This window comes from Staurois parvus, unplaced genomic scaffold (assembly GCF_062004578.1).
Source record: "Staurois parvus isolate SC_StPar_1 unplaced genomic scaffold, SC_StPar_1.0 ptg000482l, whole genome shotgun sequence".
Lineage (NCBI taxonomy): Eukaryota > Metazoa > Chordata > Amphibia > Anura > Ranidae > Staurois > Staurois parvus.
The window spans coordinates 117,487-137,754 of NW_028318278.1; the positions used below are offsets into that span (position 1 = coordinate 117,487).

At 50.5% G+C, this 20,268-nt stretch overlaps 1 protein-coding gene across 2 annotated transcripts in view; it reads right to left on the reverse strand.

Annotated features, from left to right (window-relative positions):
- Nucleotides 1-1,022: 1,022 nt before the first annotated feature.
- The window catches only part of SLC39A11 (solute carrier family 39 member 11), a 306,777-nt gene continuing 287,531 nt past the window's right edge, over nt 1,023-20,268 (reverse strand). For both annotated transcript variants that reach the window (XM_089689524.1, XM_089689525.1), the window contains 3 exons: nt 9,059-9,157; nt 7,947-8,105; nt 1,023-6,192 (listed from right to left, as the gene is read on the reverse strand). In XM_089689524.1, coding sequence (XP_089545650.1) covers nt 6,114-6,192; nt 7,947-8,105; nt 9,059-9,157 — 337 coding nt within the window. In that variant the 3' untranslated portion in view covers nt 1,023-6,113. The remainder of the gene's footprint in view (nt 6,193-7,946; nt 8,106-9,058; nt 9,158-20,268) is intronic.

Sequence of the window (20,268 nt, forward strand, 5' to 3'; positions counted from 1 at the left end):
AAATAACAAAGCACACACCCTAAGTGGTTTGTTTTTTTTTGTTTGCTGATTTGCACTTTGTTTCCTTGCAGGTTTTTCTTCGTGGACTAAAACAATTTTGCAGTGTGGGTGGATTTCTGTTGTTCAGCCTGCAGGGGAACCCTTATTGCTGGGGGGGGGGTCTTTATATTTTTTTTTTTTGTTATTCTCATCCATCAAGACTCCAGTGAATTGACGCTGCCAGGTCTATGTACTTGGGAAGATAAACCGATCAGCCATGATATTATTACCACTGACGGTTAAAGTTTGGCTCAATTATAGAGGTGGGGAGGGAAGGCTCAACAATAGAGGTGAGGTGGTGGGGGGCTCATTGATGGAGATAGGGAGCTCAGGCTCACTGATAGGGGTGGGGATAGAAGGCTCATTGATGGAGGTGGAGAGGGAAGGCTGGCCCATGTACTCCAATCCAAGAGAAGAGCTACTGGAGCTCAAATTGATGAAAAATTGAACGCTGGTAGTGATGGAAGTCAGCAGGCAACAGTTCTGATTGAAAGGTCTCAGAACACACACATCATCATTTGTTGAGATAGAGTTTGTCGTGTATGGGACTGTAGAGCTGCAGACCCGGTCAGGGTCAGCCAAACGTGGCTAGCATCAGAATTGGACCACGGAGCCATGGAAGAAGGTGGTCTGGTCTGATGAATTCAAGGATTTAGGAACACAGCAACAAGATTTGAGATGTTGTCTTACTCCACATTCTCCACATTCGAATTGAATTGAGCATTGTGCTGGAAAAAGTCCGATCCATGGAGGCCTCACCTCCTAACTTACAGGATGTAAAGGATCTAGTGGCAGCTTGGTTCCAGATACCACAGCAAACCTTCAGAGATCTAGTGGAGTCCATGCCTGGAACTGTTTTGGTGACAAAAGGGGGAGCGACTCAACATTAGGTGGGTGGTCATGTTATGGTGGGTATGGCTGATTGGTGTATACTGTACTTACCTACAGAATAACGACAAAATAATAGTAACTACAATCCGATATAAAACTCTGAAATCTTTATTTGGTTTATTTCCATCTGTTGTAAATTCATTAAATAGCAAAAACATTTTTTTTTTGTTAGAAACTCGTACAATGCCCGTTCGATCTCTTTGGGGTACACAGACTCTTTTCTGCACCGTCACATTCTATATGTTCCCTTCTAAATCCAAACTGCATACAGAGGAGAAGAAACTCTGCTACCCAACACTCCATAACTGTCTATAGGACAAGTGGGGGAGGGGAAACAGATGTGTCCCTTTACAGCCAATGATGGTGTAGCTATGTGGAACTAAAATATGACCGCAAGACTCTGATTGGTTGAAATTGAAAGTGCCTCATTTCTTCTTTTTGAAAGCCCATGGCTGGCAAAATGTGAATTGTCCAGTTTACATTTATTAGCCCTCTTACTGCATGTGCTTATGTGCGGTGATTATTCCAATCGGTCCCTTGGGCACCACTATAGGCACCACATCCACAGCTAAGAGGGTGTGCTTTAACATCCACATGTGTGTCCATGGCTCTTCTAGTAATAACTGAGAGCTGGTAGGGCCAGCTCCCGCTCATGTGACCAGCCAAACATCACAGTGCTCATAGACCTTCCCACACCCTAGGAGTAGCCAAGGAAACGGGACACTGGTGGGGGTAACAATTACCCATCCTTACTTAAGCGTCCTTGGTTGGACTATAGGCACCACGTCCACAGCTAATAAACCTCTCCAGGTGCTCATGTGTACTGGGGGGGGGGGGGGGGGGGGCACTTGACTGCTTGCATCTTTTCAGGCCAATCAATTGGGGACACTTGGAGGGAGCCAACCCATAGTTTTGGGACAACACCGATTATTCCAATCGGTCCCTTGGGCAAGCCAATGCTTTGTCTTCAATGGATTGTGAAGGATAAAAGTTGTCTCAGAGAGTAGAGTTCCCATTATTGGTTCTTCTTTGGCCTCCCATAGAGTTCCAACACCCTCCAGGTGGTCTGAGAAGGCCCCAAGCTTGGCTGAGCACTTGGAGAGTATGGAGCTCTGGACATGGTTCCTATAGTCCACCATGTCCAGGTGTCCAGATACAGTGTGGCCTCTTTGCTGTGCAGATAAGTAGCCTAGTGCCTACATACTTGGGTTATGCTCTGGTCTCCATCATGCTGGGCAATGATGGGTTGTGACATAATAATGTTGAAGAGACCACATACCTTGCAGGGGATGGATGGAGGTGGGACAGAGGGAGGCCAATGGCAGGTTAGTAATATCAGATTACATGCAGCTTGTTCACTTTGTATCTATCTTGAATAGTCTGATAAACTTTTTTTAAATTTTTTTTTTTTTTTTGCAGTAGAGTTAGACGTCAAGAAAAAAAAAAAAAAATCTAAGAACAGTTCCTTGTCCCATTTGGAAGGTTTCTCTTAATTTTCTGCCCCGTAGAGAACAGGAAGTGAGTGAATTTCAATGGAAGAAGTGTTCCCGTTTCACCTCTCTCCTCTGTTCTGATGACAGCCATTACTAGAAGAAGGTAAATCTCACAGACAGCAATAAAAACTAGCAACATGGCTGCTTACCCTACTTCATCCATAAGAAAAGTTTTGGTTCCACATACACTCTGAAGTAAAGAATGCTTAGTCATTTGTTGCCTCTTTGCCCCAAGTGGAGAGGTAGTGGGGGGGGGGGGGGGTGCAAGGTGGGTATACATCAGTGAAGGGGTGGGGGGAAAATTGCACTCTTTTGGCCAATCTCCATGCTGTATCTCCATGTTGGAGACAATCGGAGATGGTCCCATGGAGGTCTATGGAGGTGTAGTGTGTGGGCAAAGCCGGGAGACTGATGGGTATACAGTGAAAGGCAAGGTGGGTATATATGAGTGATGGGGGGGGGGGGGGGTACCTTCACCTATAAATCACATTGTATTTTCTTTTTAAATTTCACAGATGCGCCTGCGCTGCTTCTGACTAATCTATTGCAGGGGATAAAACAAAAGTTGAGTAAAGTCTTCCGGTTTGTTTCCTTTAGAGAAAAAAAATACAGCCACAGCTTGAATAGAGAGCCTGTCCCTCACCAGCATGCTGCACAGGACGATCCTTGCTCTTTGTGTGGATACAGTGGGCTCTCTGACATGCAGCTCGGTCAGCATTAAAGCTCCCCAATCAGCAGCGAGCATGAGCTTTGCTGATTGCAGAGTTATAAAACCAACTCAGCTGGTAAGACCTCTGCAGAGGGACCACTGCTTCCACAGCAAGGATCCTTTCTCTGCAGCATGTTGGCAGAGGGCACGTGTGATGGGAGTCACTTTGGGTGGGTGGCCCATGGAACACGGCTTACTGTGGAGAGGTGGGGAGACCCCTGTCTCAGCTCCCCATATCCCTCATATGTGTAAGTCACCCTGTGCCTGTTAGGGGCACAGGTACAGGGTGATCTGTCCTAATATTGGGGTGGGGTTAATTGTGTAATGCCATGTGGTTGCCATTGTTCTATTGTGTGTCTTGCTTGCGAGCAAACTATTATGGGATGTATGTGTTTGTGTATTGGCTTGGTGGGGGGTGTCTCCAGCAGCCCTCCCTACTGATGGGACTGTCTGTTGGTGTGTCTCTTGTTACTAAATGTAGATTGCCCCGCCCTGTGTCATTATGCAGGGAGGGGGGGGTTGTTCCCTTGAATGTATATATCGTGTATCTGTGTTCAAATAAAGTCGTCTACTTTCTGGTTTAATTCAAGACTGGTGTCGTCTAGTCTTGTATGGTGGGCTGTGCTGTCTGTGGTCGGTGTTCGGACGGGGAAGCGGTATTCTAACGGAAGTATCCAAGTGCAGTTGGGGGTCCGGTTCCATTACAGGTTTTTCCATTTTAGTAGTCACAGCCTGTATAGAAAAGTCCCCTTGCCAGCATGCTGCAGAGAGGGACCCTAACACCCCGGTCACACTGGGTGCGACTTGCCTTGGCATGCGAGTTGCAAATCAAATGGCAAATCGTACCCTATTGTCCGCAATTGAAGCAGTCATATCGATGCGATTCCGAGTTGACTGGAGCCGCACCGATCTCTAAAGTAGTGCATGCAGATGTCTTGCAAGTCGCACCTTAAAACGGAATGACATCCGACTTTGACTTCACTGTCACGATTTTAAAGTCGGATCGTGGTGACGGGGGGGGGGGGGGGGGGGGGACTCTTTGCAGTGGTCCAACACCCACAACTCGAGCTTTGAAATCAGCATGAAGAATGAGCTTTGATTTATGGGGTGGCGGCAGACCCCTGCATAGAGGCCACTGCTTTCAAACAGAGACCAAGGATCCTACGCTGCAGAATGCTGGCAATGGACAGGCTTTTCTACTCAGGCTGTGGCTACTTTGTAAAGAAAAAAAACCCCATAAGAGCCTATTTACTGTACATGTCTGTGATGAGTTGCTTCAAGGCGGCCCGTCGAAAGGAATAGGCTGCCAATGCACCCCAATGTGCCAAAAATCAGACATGACCCCTTTTTGTATTGCACTCTAACACACTCATGTCCCCTGTGGTACAGTACAGATGCCTTACTGTGCTGGGGTTCCATCCAAATGCATGACACCGCAACGCACAGACTGTGTGCATGGGACCCCCTAAGACTTTGCACCCCTTTTGTTTTGATGCGCCTGGAATGTAATTCACCGATTTAAACGGAAAGTTTATTTGGGCTTTAATTCCATTTTAAAAACCTTTTCAATTCTTTATCTGACCCTCTCCAGGGAACTCCGGATCACACACACCTGCTGCTCATTATCCCCAACCCAGCTCTTGGCTATCATTTCTCTCAGTGCAGGTTGGGGCCCATTCAGATTTCTGAACTTAAAAAAAAATGGTTTTATAATGAACTTTAAAGCTGAACTCCAGGTTTTTTTTTCACGTAAAGTAGTTTGTTTGTGCCAAGCTGGCCAAAACCTGACCAAACTGGCCAAAACCTGGTCCAAGCTGGCCAAAACCTGACCAAACTGGCCAAAACCTGGACCAAGCTGGCCAGAAAGAACTATTCCCTGCACCCAATGTATAAACTGTATGTAGCATCAGCAATATGGAAACTCCCCCCCAGAATAAAACTGAGCGAGGCTGAGTGCTTCTCAGCAATTCACAGGAAGCCTTATATTTCTATCAATGAATATAAAGCTTCCTCTGATTGGACAGCATGGAGATTGTGACGTTACCTGTCCATCTCTCCACCTTGGTCAATCAGAGGAAGTCTTTATTGATATAAAATACAAACCTCCTGTGAGTGGTTGAGCTCAGCCCAAATTAGTTCTGTTCCAGCAGCAGACAGAAGAGTCGCACACAGCTGATAGCAGCATCAGCATCAACTATTAAAGGAAACTGTTCTTACGGCCAGCTTGGCTCACACAAACAATTTATAGTTCAGTTTTAAGGGTGATGCCACGGGTTTGACATGCGTTGTTTTCTAGACTTGAATGCATTTTTTTTTTCAAGTGATTAAATGGGACAGACAGACGTGGGAATGTCCTTTGTTGCAGATTTCTGGAACGGTGTGCATTTTATGCCAACAGGCTCATTTGCAAGAGTGCAACCCAAAACTATTGCATGCAGTGCTTTTCAACCCCCCCCCCCAAAAAAAAAAAACAACCTCACTGCCAAAGATGACGCAGATCTGCCCCAACCACTGAAAATCAAGTGTCCAGCTGATTTGATTTCAGTTTTTACAGAAGAGAACCACACCCCTATATGTGTGAATGAGCCCCTCATACAGGTGAATGAGCCCCCATACAGGTGAATGAGCCCTCATACAGGTAAATGAGGCCCTCATACAGGTAAATGAGCCCCCATACAGGTGAATGAGCCCTTCTTGGAATGTATGGAAGCATCTGACCAGTTCCTACAAAAGACAAAATACTTTTTTCCCCGACATTTATCATACATGAGACTTCCTGCCTCCACCTAATCAATCTTCTCTACAGATACACATGACCCTCTGATCAATCCCCCCCCCCATATTAACACTCAGAACACATCAGATATAAATACACAACTAATCAATCATTCATAAAAGGCAAATTTGTTTGTAAACTGCGGTTGTAGCGCCCAGCGCCTCTTCCTATTGTGGGTTCAGTATTCGCGCTGCGGTGACCGTCGTTATCCTAAACCAACGTCCAGTGACATCATGACCACAAAGCCCAGGATACACGTCCAGGACGCCAGCTTGCCGTTACCACTGACATACAAGAGGGGAAAAAAAGTGACAGTTAGGTCATGGGTTGTAAAGCACATTGTTTCACAAACATTGCACACAATACCATTCCAATCACTTACACCGCCCACCACACCGTCCAATCACAGACCATACCCACCATACCATCCAATCACAGACCTTACCCACCATACCGTCCAATCACAAACACCGCCCACCATACCGTCCAGTCACAGACCTACCCACCATACCGTCCAATCACAAACACCGCCTACCATACCGTCCAATCACAAACACCGCCTACCATACCGTCCAATCACAAACACCGCCTACCATACCGTCCAATCACAGACCTTGCCCATCATACCGTCCAATCACAAACACAGCCCATCATACCGTCCAATCACAAACACAGCCCATCATACCGTCCATTCACATACTTTACCCACCATACCGTCCAATCACAAACACCATCCACCGTACCGTCCATTCACAGACCTTGCCCACCTTACCATCCAATCACAAACACCGCCATACTGTTCAATCACAAACACCGCCCACCATACCGTCCATTCACAGACCTTGCCCACCTTACTGTCCAATCACAAACACCGCCCACCATACTGTCAAATCACAGCAAGTGAGCCAATGAGGAGAGAGCAGGGGGTGGGGCCAAGCTGCAGCTCTTATGTGTATTATGGATGCACAGAGCCGGGCTCGAGAGTGAGCACGCACCAGTGCCCCCATAGGAAGCAGCTTGCTATTGAGTGGCACTGGGGACAGTGCCACTCAAGGGGGAGGGGGACCTCAAGGGGGAGGAGCCACAGGGGACAGTGGGGGACCTGAGAAGAGGTGGATCTGGGCTGCTCTGTGCAAAACCATTACACAGAGTAGGTAAGTGTGACATGTTTGTTATTTTTAAAGCCGAACCTTTATTACCACTTTATATAAGTGTGGCCCTAAAGCAGACCCCAACAATAAAATTGAAGGATATTTAAAGGATGAACACCCATAATGAGGTCCCTGCCATCATCTTCAGTAGGCACCAATCCCTGTGCTTCTGCACCCCTCTGAAACTAATTTCAGTTATATCTGCTCCTCCTCTATCTCCCGTCCATTGAGACTATTCATGCCATCAATTGGACACGGGAGGTGGGCTCAGTCCCAGTATGGAAAGCCAATCTGTGACGGGAGTCACTTTGGGTGGGGGGCCCATGGAACACAGGAGACCCCTGTCTCAGCTCCCCATATCCCTCCTATGTGTAAGTCACCCTGTGCCTGTTAGGGGTGCAGGATGGAATGTCCTGCTATTGTGTAGACATGTCTAGGTGGGGGTTGTTCATTGTTTAATGCCTTGTGGTTGTCCCATTGTTGTTATGTGTGTCTTGCTTGGGAGCAAACTATTATGGGATGTATGTGTATTGGCTTGGTGGGGGGTGTCTGCTGTGTGTCTCTTGTTACTAAATGTATTGCCCCGCCCCATGTATATATCTTGTATCTGTGTTAAAATAAAGCAGTCTATCTCCTGGTTTCCTTCAAGTCTGGTGCCGTCTCGTCTTGTATGGTCAGCGGTGGGGTCCGGGGATCTGTGTTCGGACAGGGAAGCGGGAGTCTAACGGAAATACCCTAGTGCAGTCCGGGTCCGGTTCCGTTACACACGCCTTTAGTGAAACCAGTTTCAGAGGGGCACACAGAGAAGAACAGTCTGCCTAACAAAGGCACCCAAGCCCAGGCCGTTCAATACCGGGCCCTAAAGGGCCTCTGAATATCCAGCTTACCCAGTCTGAGCTTCTGGGATGATGTCATCCATCACCACGTAGACCATGGCACCCGCTGCAAACGCCAATGCATAGGGTAGGACCGGCTCTGCCAGTGCAATGGCAAATGCTCCCAAGACTCCGGCAATGGGCTCAACCATTCCGCTCAGCTGGCCATACCTAGAGAGACGAGAAAGGAATTTCTGATGACAGATGTAATACATACATACGCTCACTGGCCACTTTATTGGGTCCACCTGTCCAATGGCTTGGTAACATAAATTGCTAAACAGCCAATCACAAGGCACCAAGACGTGGTGAAGACGACTTGCTGAAGTTCAAACAGAGCATCAGAATGGGGAAGAAAGGGGATTTAAGTGACTTTGAACGTGGCATGGATGCTGGTGCCAGACGGGCTGGTCTGAGTATTTAAAAAAAAACTGCTGATCTCCTGGGATTTTTCGCGCACAACCATCTCTAAGGTTTACAGAGAATGGTCCGAAAAGGAGAAAATATCCAGTGAGTGGCAGTTGTGTGGAGGAAAATGCCTTTTTGAGGTCAGAGGCGAATGGGCAGACTGGTTGGAGATTATAGAAAAGTAACAGTAACTCCAATAACCACTCGTTAAAACCAAGTTTTTCTTACCCCCCTGATGGCCCACGTGAAAGGATTTGCCATGAATTATATATGGAAAGCCTCTACCGACCTCCTCCTGGAGACCTGCCTGTTGGTCGTGTGATTCTGTTGGTCGACCATATTAAAAAAAAACAAAAAAGCGCAATGACTTCACAGATGTTGAATCTGCATGGCAGCCAGGCAAGTAGCATTTTCTGGAAGGAGGTCGGCAATGACATGGAATGTATTTCACCCGTGGCAACCTTCTAGGAAATCAAGTGGCTTTTGGAAGGCCAAGTGAAGAGGAGACGTTGGGGAAAGGAGAGGAACCCCGGTGGCACATTTTGGAGGGGCGGTAATTAATATGAAGGGAAGAATACGATTGGTTTCTGCGGCCAATGAGCCGTCCTTCCTTCAGACGAAGGATGTAATCTGCGACAATCTCGTACCGACAGGCCGCTCATGGATTATAAACCATCGCAGCAGCATTGGGTGTGGATTACAATACAGCTACTTACCAAAACGCCCTCCATGTGGACACGCCGGCTCCTCTCAGTGGAAGGCTGACCGCCAGGCCCTCTGGAAAGTTCTGGATTCCAATGCCGACGGCTAAATTTCTGCAAAACAACATTTTGGTTATAAATGTCAGCTTCTAGAACTACACGACACTGTAAATCCATACACACTATATGGCCAAAAGTATTAGCCCCGCCCTCCCAATCATGTGATTCAGATGTGCCAATCCCCTCCATATCATGTGATTCAGGTGTTCCAATCCACTCCATATCATGTGATTCAGGTGCTCCAATCCCCTCCCAATCATGTGATTCAGGTGTTCCAATCCCCTCCATATCATGTGATTCAGGTGTTCCAATCCCCTCCATATCATGTGATTCTGGTGTTCCAATCCACTCAATATCATGTGATTCAGGTGTTCCAATCCCCTCCATATCATGTGATTCAGGTGCTCCAATCCCCTCCATATCATGTGATTCAGGCGTTCCAATCCCCTCCATATCATGTGATTCAGGCGTTCCAATCCCCTCCATATCATGTGATTCAGGCGTTCCAATCCCCTCCATATCATGTGATTCAGGCGTTCCAATCCCCTCCATATCATGTGATTCAGGCGTTCCAATCCCCTCCATATCATGTGATTCAGGTGTTTCAATCCCCTCAATATCATGTGATTCAGGTGTTCCAATCCCCTCCATGGACACAGGTGTATACAATTAAGCCCCTAGGCATGCAGACGGCTTCTACAAACATTGGTGAAAGAATGGGTCGCTCTCAGGAGCTCAGAGACTCCAAGCGTATCTTTCTATCTCCCGTCTGATCGATGTTTATAAGCAATGTTACTTTGTATTTATCTCCCGTCTGATCGATGTTTATAAACAATGTTACTTTGTATCTCCATCTCCCGTCTGATCGATGTTTATAAACAATGTTACTTTGTATTTATCTCCTGTCTGATCGATGTTTATAAACAATGTTACTTTGTATCTCTCTATCTCCCGTCTGAACGATGTTTATAAACAATGTTACTTTGTATTTATCTCCTGTCTGATCGATGTTTATAAACAATGTTACTTTGTATCTCTCCATCTCCCGTCTGATCGATGTTTATAAACAATGTTACTTTGTATCTCTATCTCCCATCTGATCGATGTTTATAAACAATGTTACTTTGTATCTCTCCATCTCCCGTCTGATCGATGTTTATAAACAATGTTACTTTGTATCTCTATCTCCCGTCTGATCGATGTTCATAAACAATGTTACTTTGTATCTCTATCTCCCATCTGATCAATGTTTATAAACAATGTTACTGTTTTGTATCCATCTCCCATCTGATCACCTGCACTGCGTTTCTATGGTGTGAACCGGCCCTAAATAAGGACCTGTGTGTCCCGTTGCGATTTTGGTGCGTTTTACCACATTCCAGTTCAGTTAAGTGCAAGTTACGTAGCCACAAAACAGATTTATCCCGAGTAAAAAATAAAATTGCTCGGGATGCAAAGTCGTTTATTAAATAATTTAATTATTATTATATTTATTATTATATATATATATTTTTTTAACATGGTCTAAGAAACTGAATGTGACCTGGCGTCAGCCCTGGGCAGGCCCTGTACAGCAGAGCTCAGACTGGGGAAAGGGAAAGCAGCACAAGGAACCAATCAGCTGTGCTACAGAAAGAAGCGTGCTGATAGAAGGAGAGAGCAGAGTGACAGTGAGATGATCTCATCAGTTTGCTGCTTCTCCTATCACAAGCTGGGGGGGGGGGGGGGCGGGGGACAAGACCCGTAAGTGTTACTGAACTGCAGCAGAGAAAAAATCAGGTCCCCTGTGCTGCGATAGAGGGCCATGCTGTACATCAGAGCTGTGTAAATCTCAGGTCTGGATGGACAGAAATAAAGCGGCTTCCTTGTATGTATTCTTCTGTGTGTTTCAGCCGTACAGACATTCGGTTTACGACGTGGTGCCGCCCATCGCTCTGCACATGCTGCTCCAGAAAAACCTCAGCTCTCTATAGGATCAGTGAACAGGAAATGAGATTGGAAAATTTCGGCCCTTCCACACTAACCCATCAGGGACTTTGTCTGCAAATCTCAGCCGAAATCAGATTTGTTCCAAAAAAAAAAAAATAGTAACACGGAGGCTCCCTTGTGAGTCGCCTGTATTGAACGGGCCCCTCCCTACACAGGTATGCTGGCTTCCCTGTGAAGACACGGCGCACAGTGACTCCTGAGGACACGCGCTGCAGGAGACAGACAGCGATGTGTGACGTCACCCTCTCCTCCGCACGTCTGCAGGTAGTCGTCTCTTCTGGCCTCAGTGCGCCCTTTGTGTTCAAAACCTAATAACAAGGCGCTCTGATCTGAGCCAAGCGGCTGCGGCGACACCTCTCATAACCCCCCTCCTCCCCCCACCCGAGGACTGACGTCATCCTGAGCGGGGGCGACGCACGCGCGTGATGCTACTGAGTGGACCTTGCTTGCCCCGTTCTCTGCATTGGGGAGCCAGCTTCAAGGACCAACTACCTTTTATCCGCCGGAGAGGTGCAACTGGGAGCCGCCCCCACCATCTCCTATGAATATTGGCGCTCTGGCTTTGGATGCCCTTTAACCCCTTCATTGCCGATGACAGGTGTCATACCGTGGAAGCAGCAGGGGAAGTGTTCTGTTGGCTGGCGCTTCTATGGACCCCCAGCAGTGCGGGAACCAACCCCGCCCCCCCCTGCCCCAGCTAGAACAAATACTGATGCGCCACATCACAATTCGGCTGTCGCCTTCTCCGGCTCCTGTGTCCCGGGGAAGACGCTACGGCTACATTCACACTGCGCCCAGCGGCGATCGGCCGCGTCGTTATTGTGAACATGGGGGCCGGTCGCTGCACGCTCACAGGCGCATAATAAAGATTCCTGCCGCTACAATGCACTTCAATCGCCGGTGTGAATGTAGCCCAATGGAAGCTTTGGTGGCGGGCAGGTGAGATATCAGGGGTCTACAAGACTCCTGATGTCTCCTTGACCCCCGATGTCTCCTTGACCGCTAAACGGCTCCTTGACCCCAGATTTCTCCTTGACCCCAGATGTCTCCTTGACCCCAGATGTCTCCTTGACACCTAGATGTCTCCTTGACCTCAGATGACTCCTTGACCGCTCAACGGCTCCTTGACCCCTAGATGTCTCGACCCCTTGATATCTCCTTGACTCCTGAAGGCTCCTTGACCCCTAGATGGTTCCTTGACCCCAGATGACTCCTTGACCCCAGATGCCTCCTTGACCTCAGATGTCTCCTTGACCCCTAGATGTCTCCTTGACCCCTAGATGTCTCCTTGATCCCTTGATATCTCCTTGACCCCTAGATGGTTCCTTGACCCCAGATGATTCCTTGACCCCAGATGACTCCTTGACCGCTAAAAGGCTCCTTGACCACTAAACGGCTCCTTGACCCCTAGATGTCTCCTTGGCTCCTGATGACTCCTTGACCCCTAGATGGTTCCTTGACCCCAAATGTCTCCTTGACCCCTAGATGTCTCCTTGACTCCTGAAGGCTCCTTGACTTCTAGATGGTTCCTTGACCCCAGATGGCTCCTTGACCCCAGATTACTCCTCGACCCCTAGATGGTTCCTTGACCCCCAGATGTCTCCTGGACCCATAGATGTCTCCTGGACCCCAGATGACTCCTTGACCCTAAACGCCTCCTAGACCTCTGATGCCTTCATAAAAAGAACTCGTCCCAACAGAATGAGATCACATAGGGGACTTTAGGTCGTCACCATGCATCTGTTGAAGAACAACGCGTTTTTGTGCATGGCAGGAAAGTGCGTGGTTTTGCGAGTGTTCCCGACACACACAAGCTGTGAACCTATCTGAAAAGCAATCCGCGGGGATCACTTTTCAAAAAAATGGTGAAAAGAAGTTTGTAGACTTTCAAGATGCCGTACCTTCACCTCCTGATCTTGTTTTTTTTTTGCGTTTGGTTCGCGGTTCGCGGTTGCGTTGCAGTCCTATTCAGATGGGAGCGTCTGACCAGCGCTTGTCAAACTCAGAATGTCGCATTAAAATTGCAGCACCGTGGCTGCGGCAATGTGCACACACTGGAGCAGTACAATGTCTGCCTGTAAGTGGGCGGTAAAAGCGCTGCTCAAGTGCCTGTTCTTAAAGCCCCCGTGAAAAGAACCCTGAGGGCTTGTTTACATTTGTGGTGCTCTCTGAAGAGTGATCCACATTTGGATTGCTCTATAGAGAGCACCTGACAGGCGGTGAGGAGGTTCTCCATAGACTCCTCGCCACCTGCTTGACACTCGCACTGGAGGGAAGGCTCATTGACAAAGGTGGGGGAGAGAAGGCTCAATGATGGAGGTGGGGGAGTGAAGGCTCATTGATGGAGGAGGGAAGGCTCAATGATGGAGGTGTTGGAGGGAGGGCTCATTGATGGAGCTGGGGGGGGCTCATTGATGAAGGTGGGGAGGGAAGGCTCAATGACGGAGGAGCTGGAGTGAAGACTTGTTGATGGAGTTGGGGAGGGAAGGCTCAATGATGGAGGTGTTGGAGGGAGGGCTCATTGATGGAGCTGGGGGGGGGGGCTCATTGATGGAGCTGGGGGGGGGGGGCTCATTGATAGAGCTGGGGGGGGGTCATTGATGTAGCTCAGGGGGCTCACTGATGAAGGTGGGGGGAGAGAAGGCTCAATGATGGAGGTGCTGGAGGGAGGGCTTATTGATGGAGTTGGGGAGGGAAGGCTCAATGATGGAGCTGGGGGGGGGCTCATTGATGTAGCTGGGGGGGCTCATTGATGAAGGTGAGGAGGGAGGGCGTGACCCCATTCACCTCAATGGGTTGCATTTGGCAGGTGCTACACCCACCAAGGGGATAGAATTCCTGCACAGCATTGGCTGCTATCTCTGCAGGTAAAGGGAGCGCGGCAGGGTTTTACCGCCCCCCCCCCAAACTTCACATGAGCCCTAAGTAAAAAAAAAACAAAAAACAAGTCTGGTGAAATGCTGATCGATGAAGATGACATGAGAGCCCAATTGTGACCACGGGTGACACATTCAGTACTGGCAAAGGGGCTCATTCACAAGCGCCATGATGATGTGCGATCGGCTCAATGGGCGCTCCTATAAATTTTGCTAAAGCCGACCGGAGCAAAAATTTTCTGATATTTTTTTTTTTTGGAGTTGGAAAAAAAAAAGTAACACATTGCAGATGCAGTTGAACAAATGTCAGCAGCTCACCGCCCAGAAATCCCGACCCGCGCCCTACCCCACGAGCGGCGTTGAAGCCGGTGCGGGCGCTGTGTCACACAAAGTGCAAGAACGATTAACCCCGGCCAGCCGCAATCACTCCCCTCCACTTTCACAATGGTCGGCCGTCCCCTCCCCATCAAAGGGGTTAATGATTTGCTCCTTGGGGTGGATTACGGGGGGGAGTGCGGCTCTCCGCCGGGCCGCCTGCACAATGAGCCTGTTATTCGGGGCAGGAATCCGAATATCCGTCTTTTCTCTCACATCTGAAATAACACGGAGGGTTCCGCTCACAATCGCGCTCTCTCTCCTCGCCTCCCATCACCTGAACTAACACAACATGCACCGGCTCTCACCCGCTGCCCCCCCGGTGCCACCTCCTGCCACAGGAAAGCCGCGGTCCGACGCTCGGGGCAAACGGTTACCATAATATCCGCTCTGCTGCGCGCACAGGGCCGCGTTTGTTAGGGAGACGCGTCAGTCCGCGGGGAGGAAAGGCGGCTGGGGTTCAGCTGATCTTCAATCTTCTGCTGAGGAGGTCACCAGGCCGGGACTCTTTGGGGCTCATTCACATTATTGGGTTGCAGTAAAGTACAAAACGCAGCGTGGTGCATTACGATTCGTGATACAGAACTCCGCCATACACAGGGCTGAACTGTCCCGCGTGGTGGTGGATTGGCGTCCTTTAAGGGCTCATTCACACCAGCGATCGGCATTGAACGCATGACTGCTGGGGGACACGCTACAACATACGTCAATCAGCCATAACCAGGGGTGGACTGACAACTCATGGGGCCCCCGGGCAATAGGGGATCATGGGGCCCCTGTGTACTTGCCCACACCCAAAAAAGCCTATGAAAAAGGTACCAGGGGCATCTCATGGGGCCCCCTACTGACCCCGGGCCCTCAGGCAGTGCCCAAGTTTCCAAATGGTCAGTCCGCCCCTGGCCATAACATTAGGACCACCCACCATAACCCTCCAAGCCATGGACTCCACTACACCTCTGAAGGTAAGCTGTGGTGGCCCCAAGCCGTCAGCAGCAGATCCATTAAGTTCTGTAAGTTGGAGCCTTTCCAGTACATCCCACAGATGCTCAACTGGACTGAGATCTGGAGAATTTGGAGACCAAGTCAACACCTCAAACTCGTTGTGTTCCTCAAACCATTCTTGAATTAATCAGACCAGGCCACCTTCTTCCTTGCTCCGTGGCCCAGTTCTGATGCTCACGTGCCCATTGTAGGCTCTTTTGGCTGTGGACACGGGTCAGCATGGGCACCCTGACCGGTCTGCAGCTACACTGCCCCATACACAACAGACTGCGATGCTCTGTGTGTCCGTCACCTTTCTATCAGAACCAGCGTTCACTTTTTCATCAATTTCAGTTCCAGTAGCTCTTCTGTTGGATTGGATTGCACGGGCCAAACCCTCCCTCCCCCACCTCCATCAATGAGCCTTCCCTCCCCCACCTCCATCAATGAGCCTCCCCCCCTATCTTCATCAATGAGCCTTCTCTCCCCACCTCCATCAAAGAGCCTTCCCTCCCCCACCTCCATCATTGAGCCTCCCCCCACCTCCATCAATGAGCTTCCCCCCTCACCTCCATCAATGAGCCTTCCCTCTCCTCTATCTTCATCAATGAACCTTCCCTCCAGCACCTCCATCATTGAGCCTTCCCTCCCCCCTATCTTCATTAATGAGCCTTCCCTCCCCACCTCCATCAATGAGCCTTCCCTCCAGCACCTCCATCATTGAGCCTTCCCTCCAGCACCTCCATCACTGAGCCTTCCCTCCCCCCATCTTCATCAATGAGCCTTCCCTCCAGCACCTTCATCATTGAGCCTTCCCTCCAGCACCTTCATCATTGAGCCTTCCCTCCCCCCCACCTCCATCAATGAGCCTTCCCTCCCCCACCTCCATCAATGAGCTTCCCCCCTCACCTCCATCAATGAGCTTCCCCCCTCACCTCCATCAATGAGCTTCCCCCATCACCTCCATCAATGAGCCTTCCCTCCCCCCACCTCCATCATTGAGCCTTCCCTCCCCCCACCTTCATCAATGAGCCTCCCCCCCTATCTTCATCAATGAGCCTTCTCTCCCCACCTCCATCAAAGAGCCTTCCCTCCCCCACCTCCATCATTGAGCCTCCCCCCACCTCCATCAATGAGCTTCCCCCCTCACCTCCATCAATGAGCCTTCCCTCTCCTCTATCTTCATCAATGAACCTTCCCTCCAGCACCTCCATCATTGAGCCTTCCCTCCCCCCTATCTTCATTAATGAGCCTTCCCTCCCCACCTCCATCAATGAGCCTTCCCTCCAGCACCTCCATCATTGAGCCTTCCCTCCAGCACCTCCATCACTGAGCCTTCCCTCCCCCCATCTTCATCAATGAGCCTTCCCTCCAGCACCTTCATCATTGAGCCTTCCCTCCAGCACCTTCATCATTGAGCCTTCCCTCCCCCCCACCTCCATCAATGAGCCTTCCCCCCCCCCCCCACCTCCATCAATGAGCCTTACCTCCAGCACCTTCATCACTGAGCCTTTCCTCCCCCCTATCTTAATCAATGAGCCTTCCCTCCAGCACCTCCATCATTGAGCCTTCCCTCCCCCCTATCTTCATCAATAAGCTTTCCCTCCCCACCTCTATCAATAAGCCTTCCCTCCAGAACCTCCATCACTGAGCCTTCTCTCCCCCCACCTCCATCATTGAGCCTTCCCTCCCCCCTCCATCAATGAGCCTTCCCTCCCCCACTTACATCAATGAGCCTTCCTTCCCTTACCTTCATCAATGAGCTTTCCCTCCCCCACCTCCACCAATGACCCTTGGTCACCCATGACTCTGTCACCAGTTGGCCAGTTTTCCTTCCTTGGATCACTTTTGATTGGAACTGACCACTGAAGACCAGGAACATCCCACAAGAGCTGCAGATTTGGAGTTGCTGTTCCTCAAGCCATTTTTTAATTCATCAGACCAGGCCAAGGCATGGAGTCCACTAGACCTCTGAAGGTATGCTGTGGTATCTGGCACCAAGTCGTTAGTAGCAGATCCTTTTAGTCCTGTAAGTTGGGAGGTGGGGCCTCCATGGATCAGACTTGTTTTTCCAGCACATCCCACAGATGCCCAATTGGATTGAGATCTGGAGAACTTGGAGGCCAAGTCAACACCTCAAACTCATTGTGTTTCTCAAACCAATCTTGAATTCATTAGATCAAGCCGCCTTCTTTCATTGCTCCGTGGTCCGGTTCTGATGCTCACGTGCCCATTGTAGGCACTTTTGGCTGTGGACACGGGTGTAATGCTCTGGCTCCTGCAGACTATTCCTGTAGCTCAGTACAGATGTTCAGTTATGAAGGTGGAAGAAGTATCAATGGACTACAAGTGTGGTGACGTGCTTCAATGAGAATTACAGTCCCTTGGCCGTGGAGGCAGATGGCACTTGTAGTTTCTTCATTCACAGCTGTGACATGGCGGTGTGGGTGGAGCCAAGCATGGCTGCTCCAGAATCACATTCAAGACCCCTTTCACATGGATGCACTTTTGCTGCAATATTGCACCAAAGATTCAACCTGTCACATTTCGTTGTCACCCAGATACTGAGTATGCAGCAAGCAAAGGTGGAGCAGCTGACATGCCAGCATCAGGTGACCTCTGACCTCCAGATTGTGGTGGCTCTTCTATCCTGACAAGTCCCCCAATGCAGAGTGCCCCTTCCTGACCAGTCCCCCAATGCAGAGTGCCCCTTCCTGACCAGTCCCCCAATGCAGAGTGCCCCTTCCTGACCAGTCCCCCCATGCAGAGTGCCCTTTCCTGACAGGTCCCCCAATGCAGAGTGCCCCTTTAGCCTCATTCTGACTGGTCCCTCCAATGGAGAGTGCCCCTTTAGCCCCATCCTGACTGGTCCCTCTAATGCAGTGTAGCCCTTAGCCCCATTCTGACAAGTCCCTCCAATGCGGAGTGCCCCTTTAGCCCCATTCTGACAAGTCCCTCCAATGCGGAGTGCCCCTTTTGCCCCATTCTGACAAGTCCCTCCAATGCGGAGTGCCCCTTTAGCCCCATTCTGACAATTCCCTCCAATGCGGAGTGCCCCTTTAGCCCCATTCTGACAAGTCCCTCCAATGCGGAGTGCCCCTTTAGCCCCATTCTGACAAGTCCCTCCAATGCGGAGTGCCCCTTTAGCCCCATTCTGACAAGTCCCTCCAATGCGGAGTGCCCCTTTAGCCCCATCCTGACGGGTCCCTCCAATGCAGATTGCCCCTTTAGCCCCATCCTGACGGGTCCCTCCAATGCGGAGTGCCCCTTTAGCCCCATCCGGACGGGTCCCTCCAATGGAGAGTGCCCCTTTAGCCCCATCCTGACTGGTCCCTCGAATGCGGAGTGCCCCTTTAGCCCCATTCTGACTGGTCCCTCCAATGCGGAGTGCCCCTTTAGCCCCATTCTGACAGATCCCTCCAATGTGGAGTGCCCCTTTAGCCCCATCCTGACTGGTCCCTCCAATGTGGAGTGCCCCTTTAGCCCCATTCTGACTGGTCCCTCCAATGCGGAGTGCCCCTTTAGCCCCATTCTGACAGATCCCTCCAATGCGGAGTGCCCCTTTAGCCCCATCCTGACGGGTCCCTCCAATGCGGAGTGCCCCTTTAGCCCCATCCTGACGGGTCCCTCCAATGCGGAGTGCCCCTTTAGCCCCATCCTGACGGGTCCCTCCAATGCGGAGTGCCCCTTTAGCCCCATCCTGACGGGTCCCTCCAATGCGGAGTGCCCCTTTAGCCCCATCCTGACGGGTCCCTCCAATGCGGAGTGCCCCTTTAGCCCCATCCTGACGGGTCCCTCCAATGCGGAGTGCCCCTTTAGCCCCATCCTGACGGGTCCCTCCAATGCGGAGTGCCCCTTTAGCCCCATCCTGACGGGTCCCTCCAATGCGGAGTGCCCCTTTAGCCCCATCCTGACGGGTCCCTCCAATGCGGAGTGCCCCTTTAGCCCCATTCTGACGGGTCCCTCCAATGCGGAGTGCCCCTTTAGCCCCTCTCCTGGTAGGTATTCCTCCTAACAATGGCACATTCTCCAGGATAAGCCGAGCCGTTTGGTTAATCCGGCAGAAACCTCCCTGACAGGACAGAGAGAAACCACAGACAGTTCAGCTCCATACAATGAGTCCCATTCATCCTCCTTCCAGTTCTGTTTCCAATCCTCCCGGCCCGGCCAGGAGCAGCTGTTTCCTCCCCAACCTTCCCCATCCAGACTCAGAGCAACCGAATATCTCCCCCCCGACCTTCCAGAGGAGCGCCAGGCTCCCCTCACCATACGGTGTCCCCGTGATGTGCCGTCAACATTCGTTGTCATAAACATCCCGCTGACGTCAACACGCTGCACTGGAAAACTGCGCCTACGCAAAACGCAACGCAGGTCCATCAGCACCTACAGTACCTGTGCCCTGGGATGGCGCTCTAGCGTAGCGCACCGTGCGTTACTGCAACCAAATCTGTACAGAGATCATTAGCAGAGGTCATCGGGGGAGGTCATCGAGGAAGGTCATCGGGGGAGGTCATCGTGGGAGGTCATCGGGGAAGGTCATCGGGGGGAGGTCATCGGGGGGAGGTCATCGGGGGAGGTCATCAGGGAAGGTCATCGGGGGGAGGTCATCGGGGGAGGTCATTGGGGGAGGTCATCAGGGAAGGTCATCGGGGGAAATCATCGGAGGAGGTCATCAGGGATTACATCTAGAAATGGTGATATGTATCATTCAATTTATAGCAGGGGAGCTCTGCCGGGGAAAATGGACATCATGGGAGGATTCTGCTGGGCACTCCTGGCATAAGGGGGGAGTCTGGTGGGCACACATGGATGTTGGGGGGCTTTGCCAGGGACATGGATATCATGGGAGGATTCTGCTGGACACTCCTGGCATAGAAGGGGAGTCTTGTGGGCACACATGGATGTTGGGGGGCTTTGCCAAGGACATGGATATCATGGGAAAGT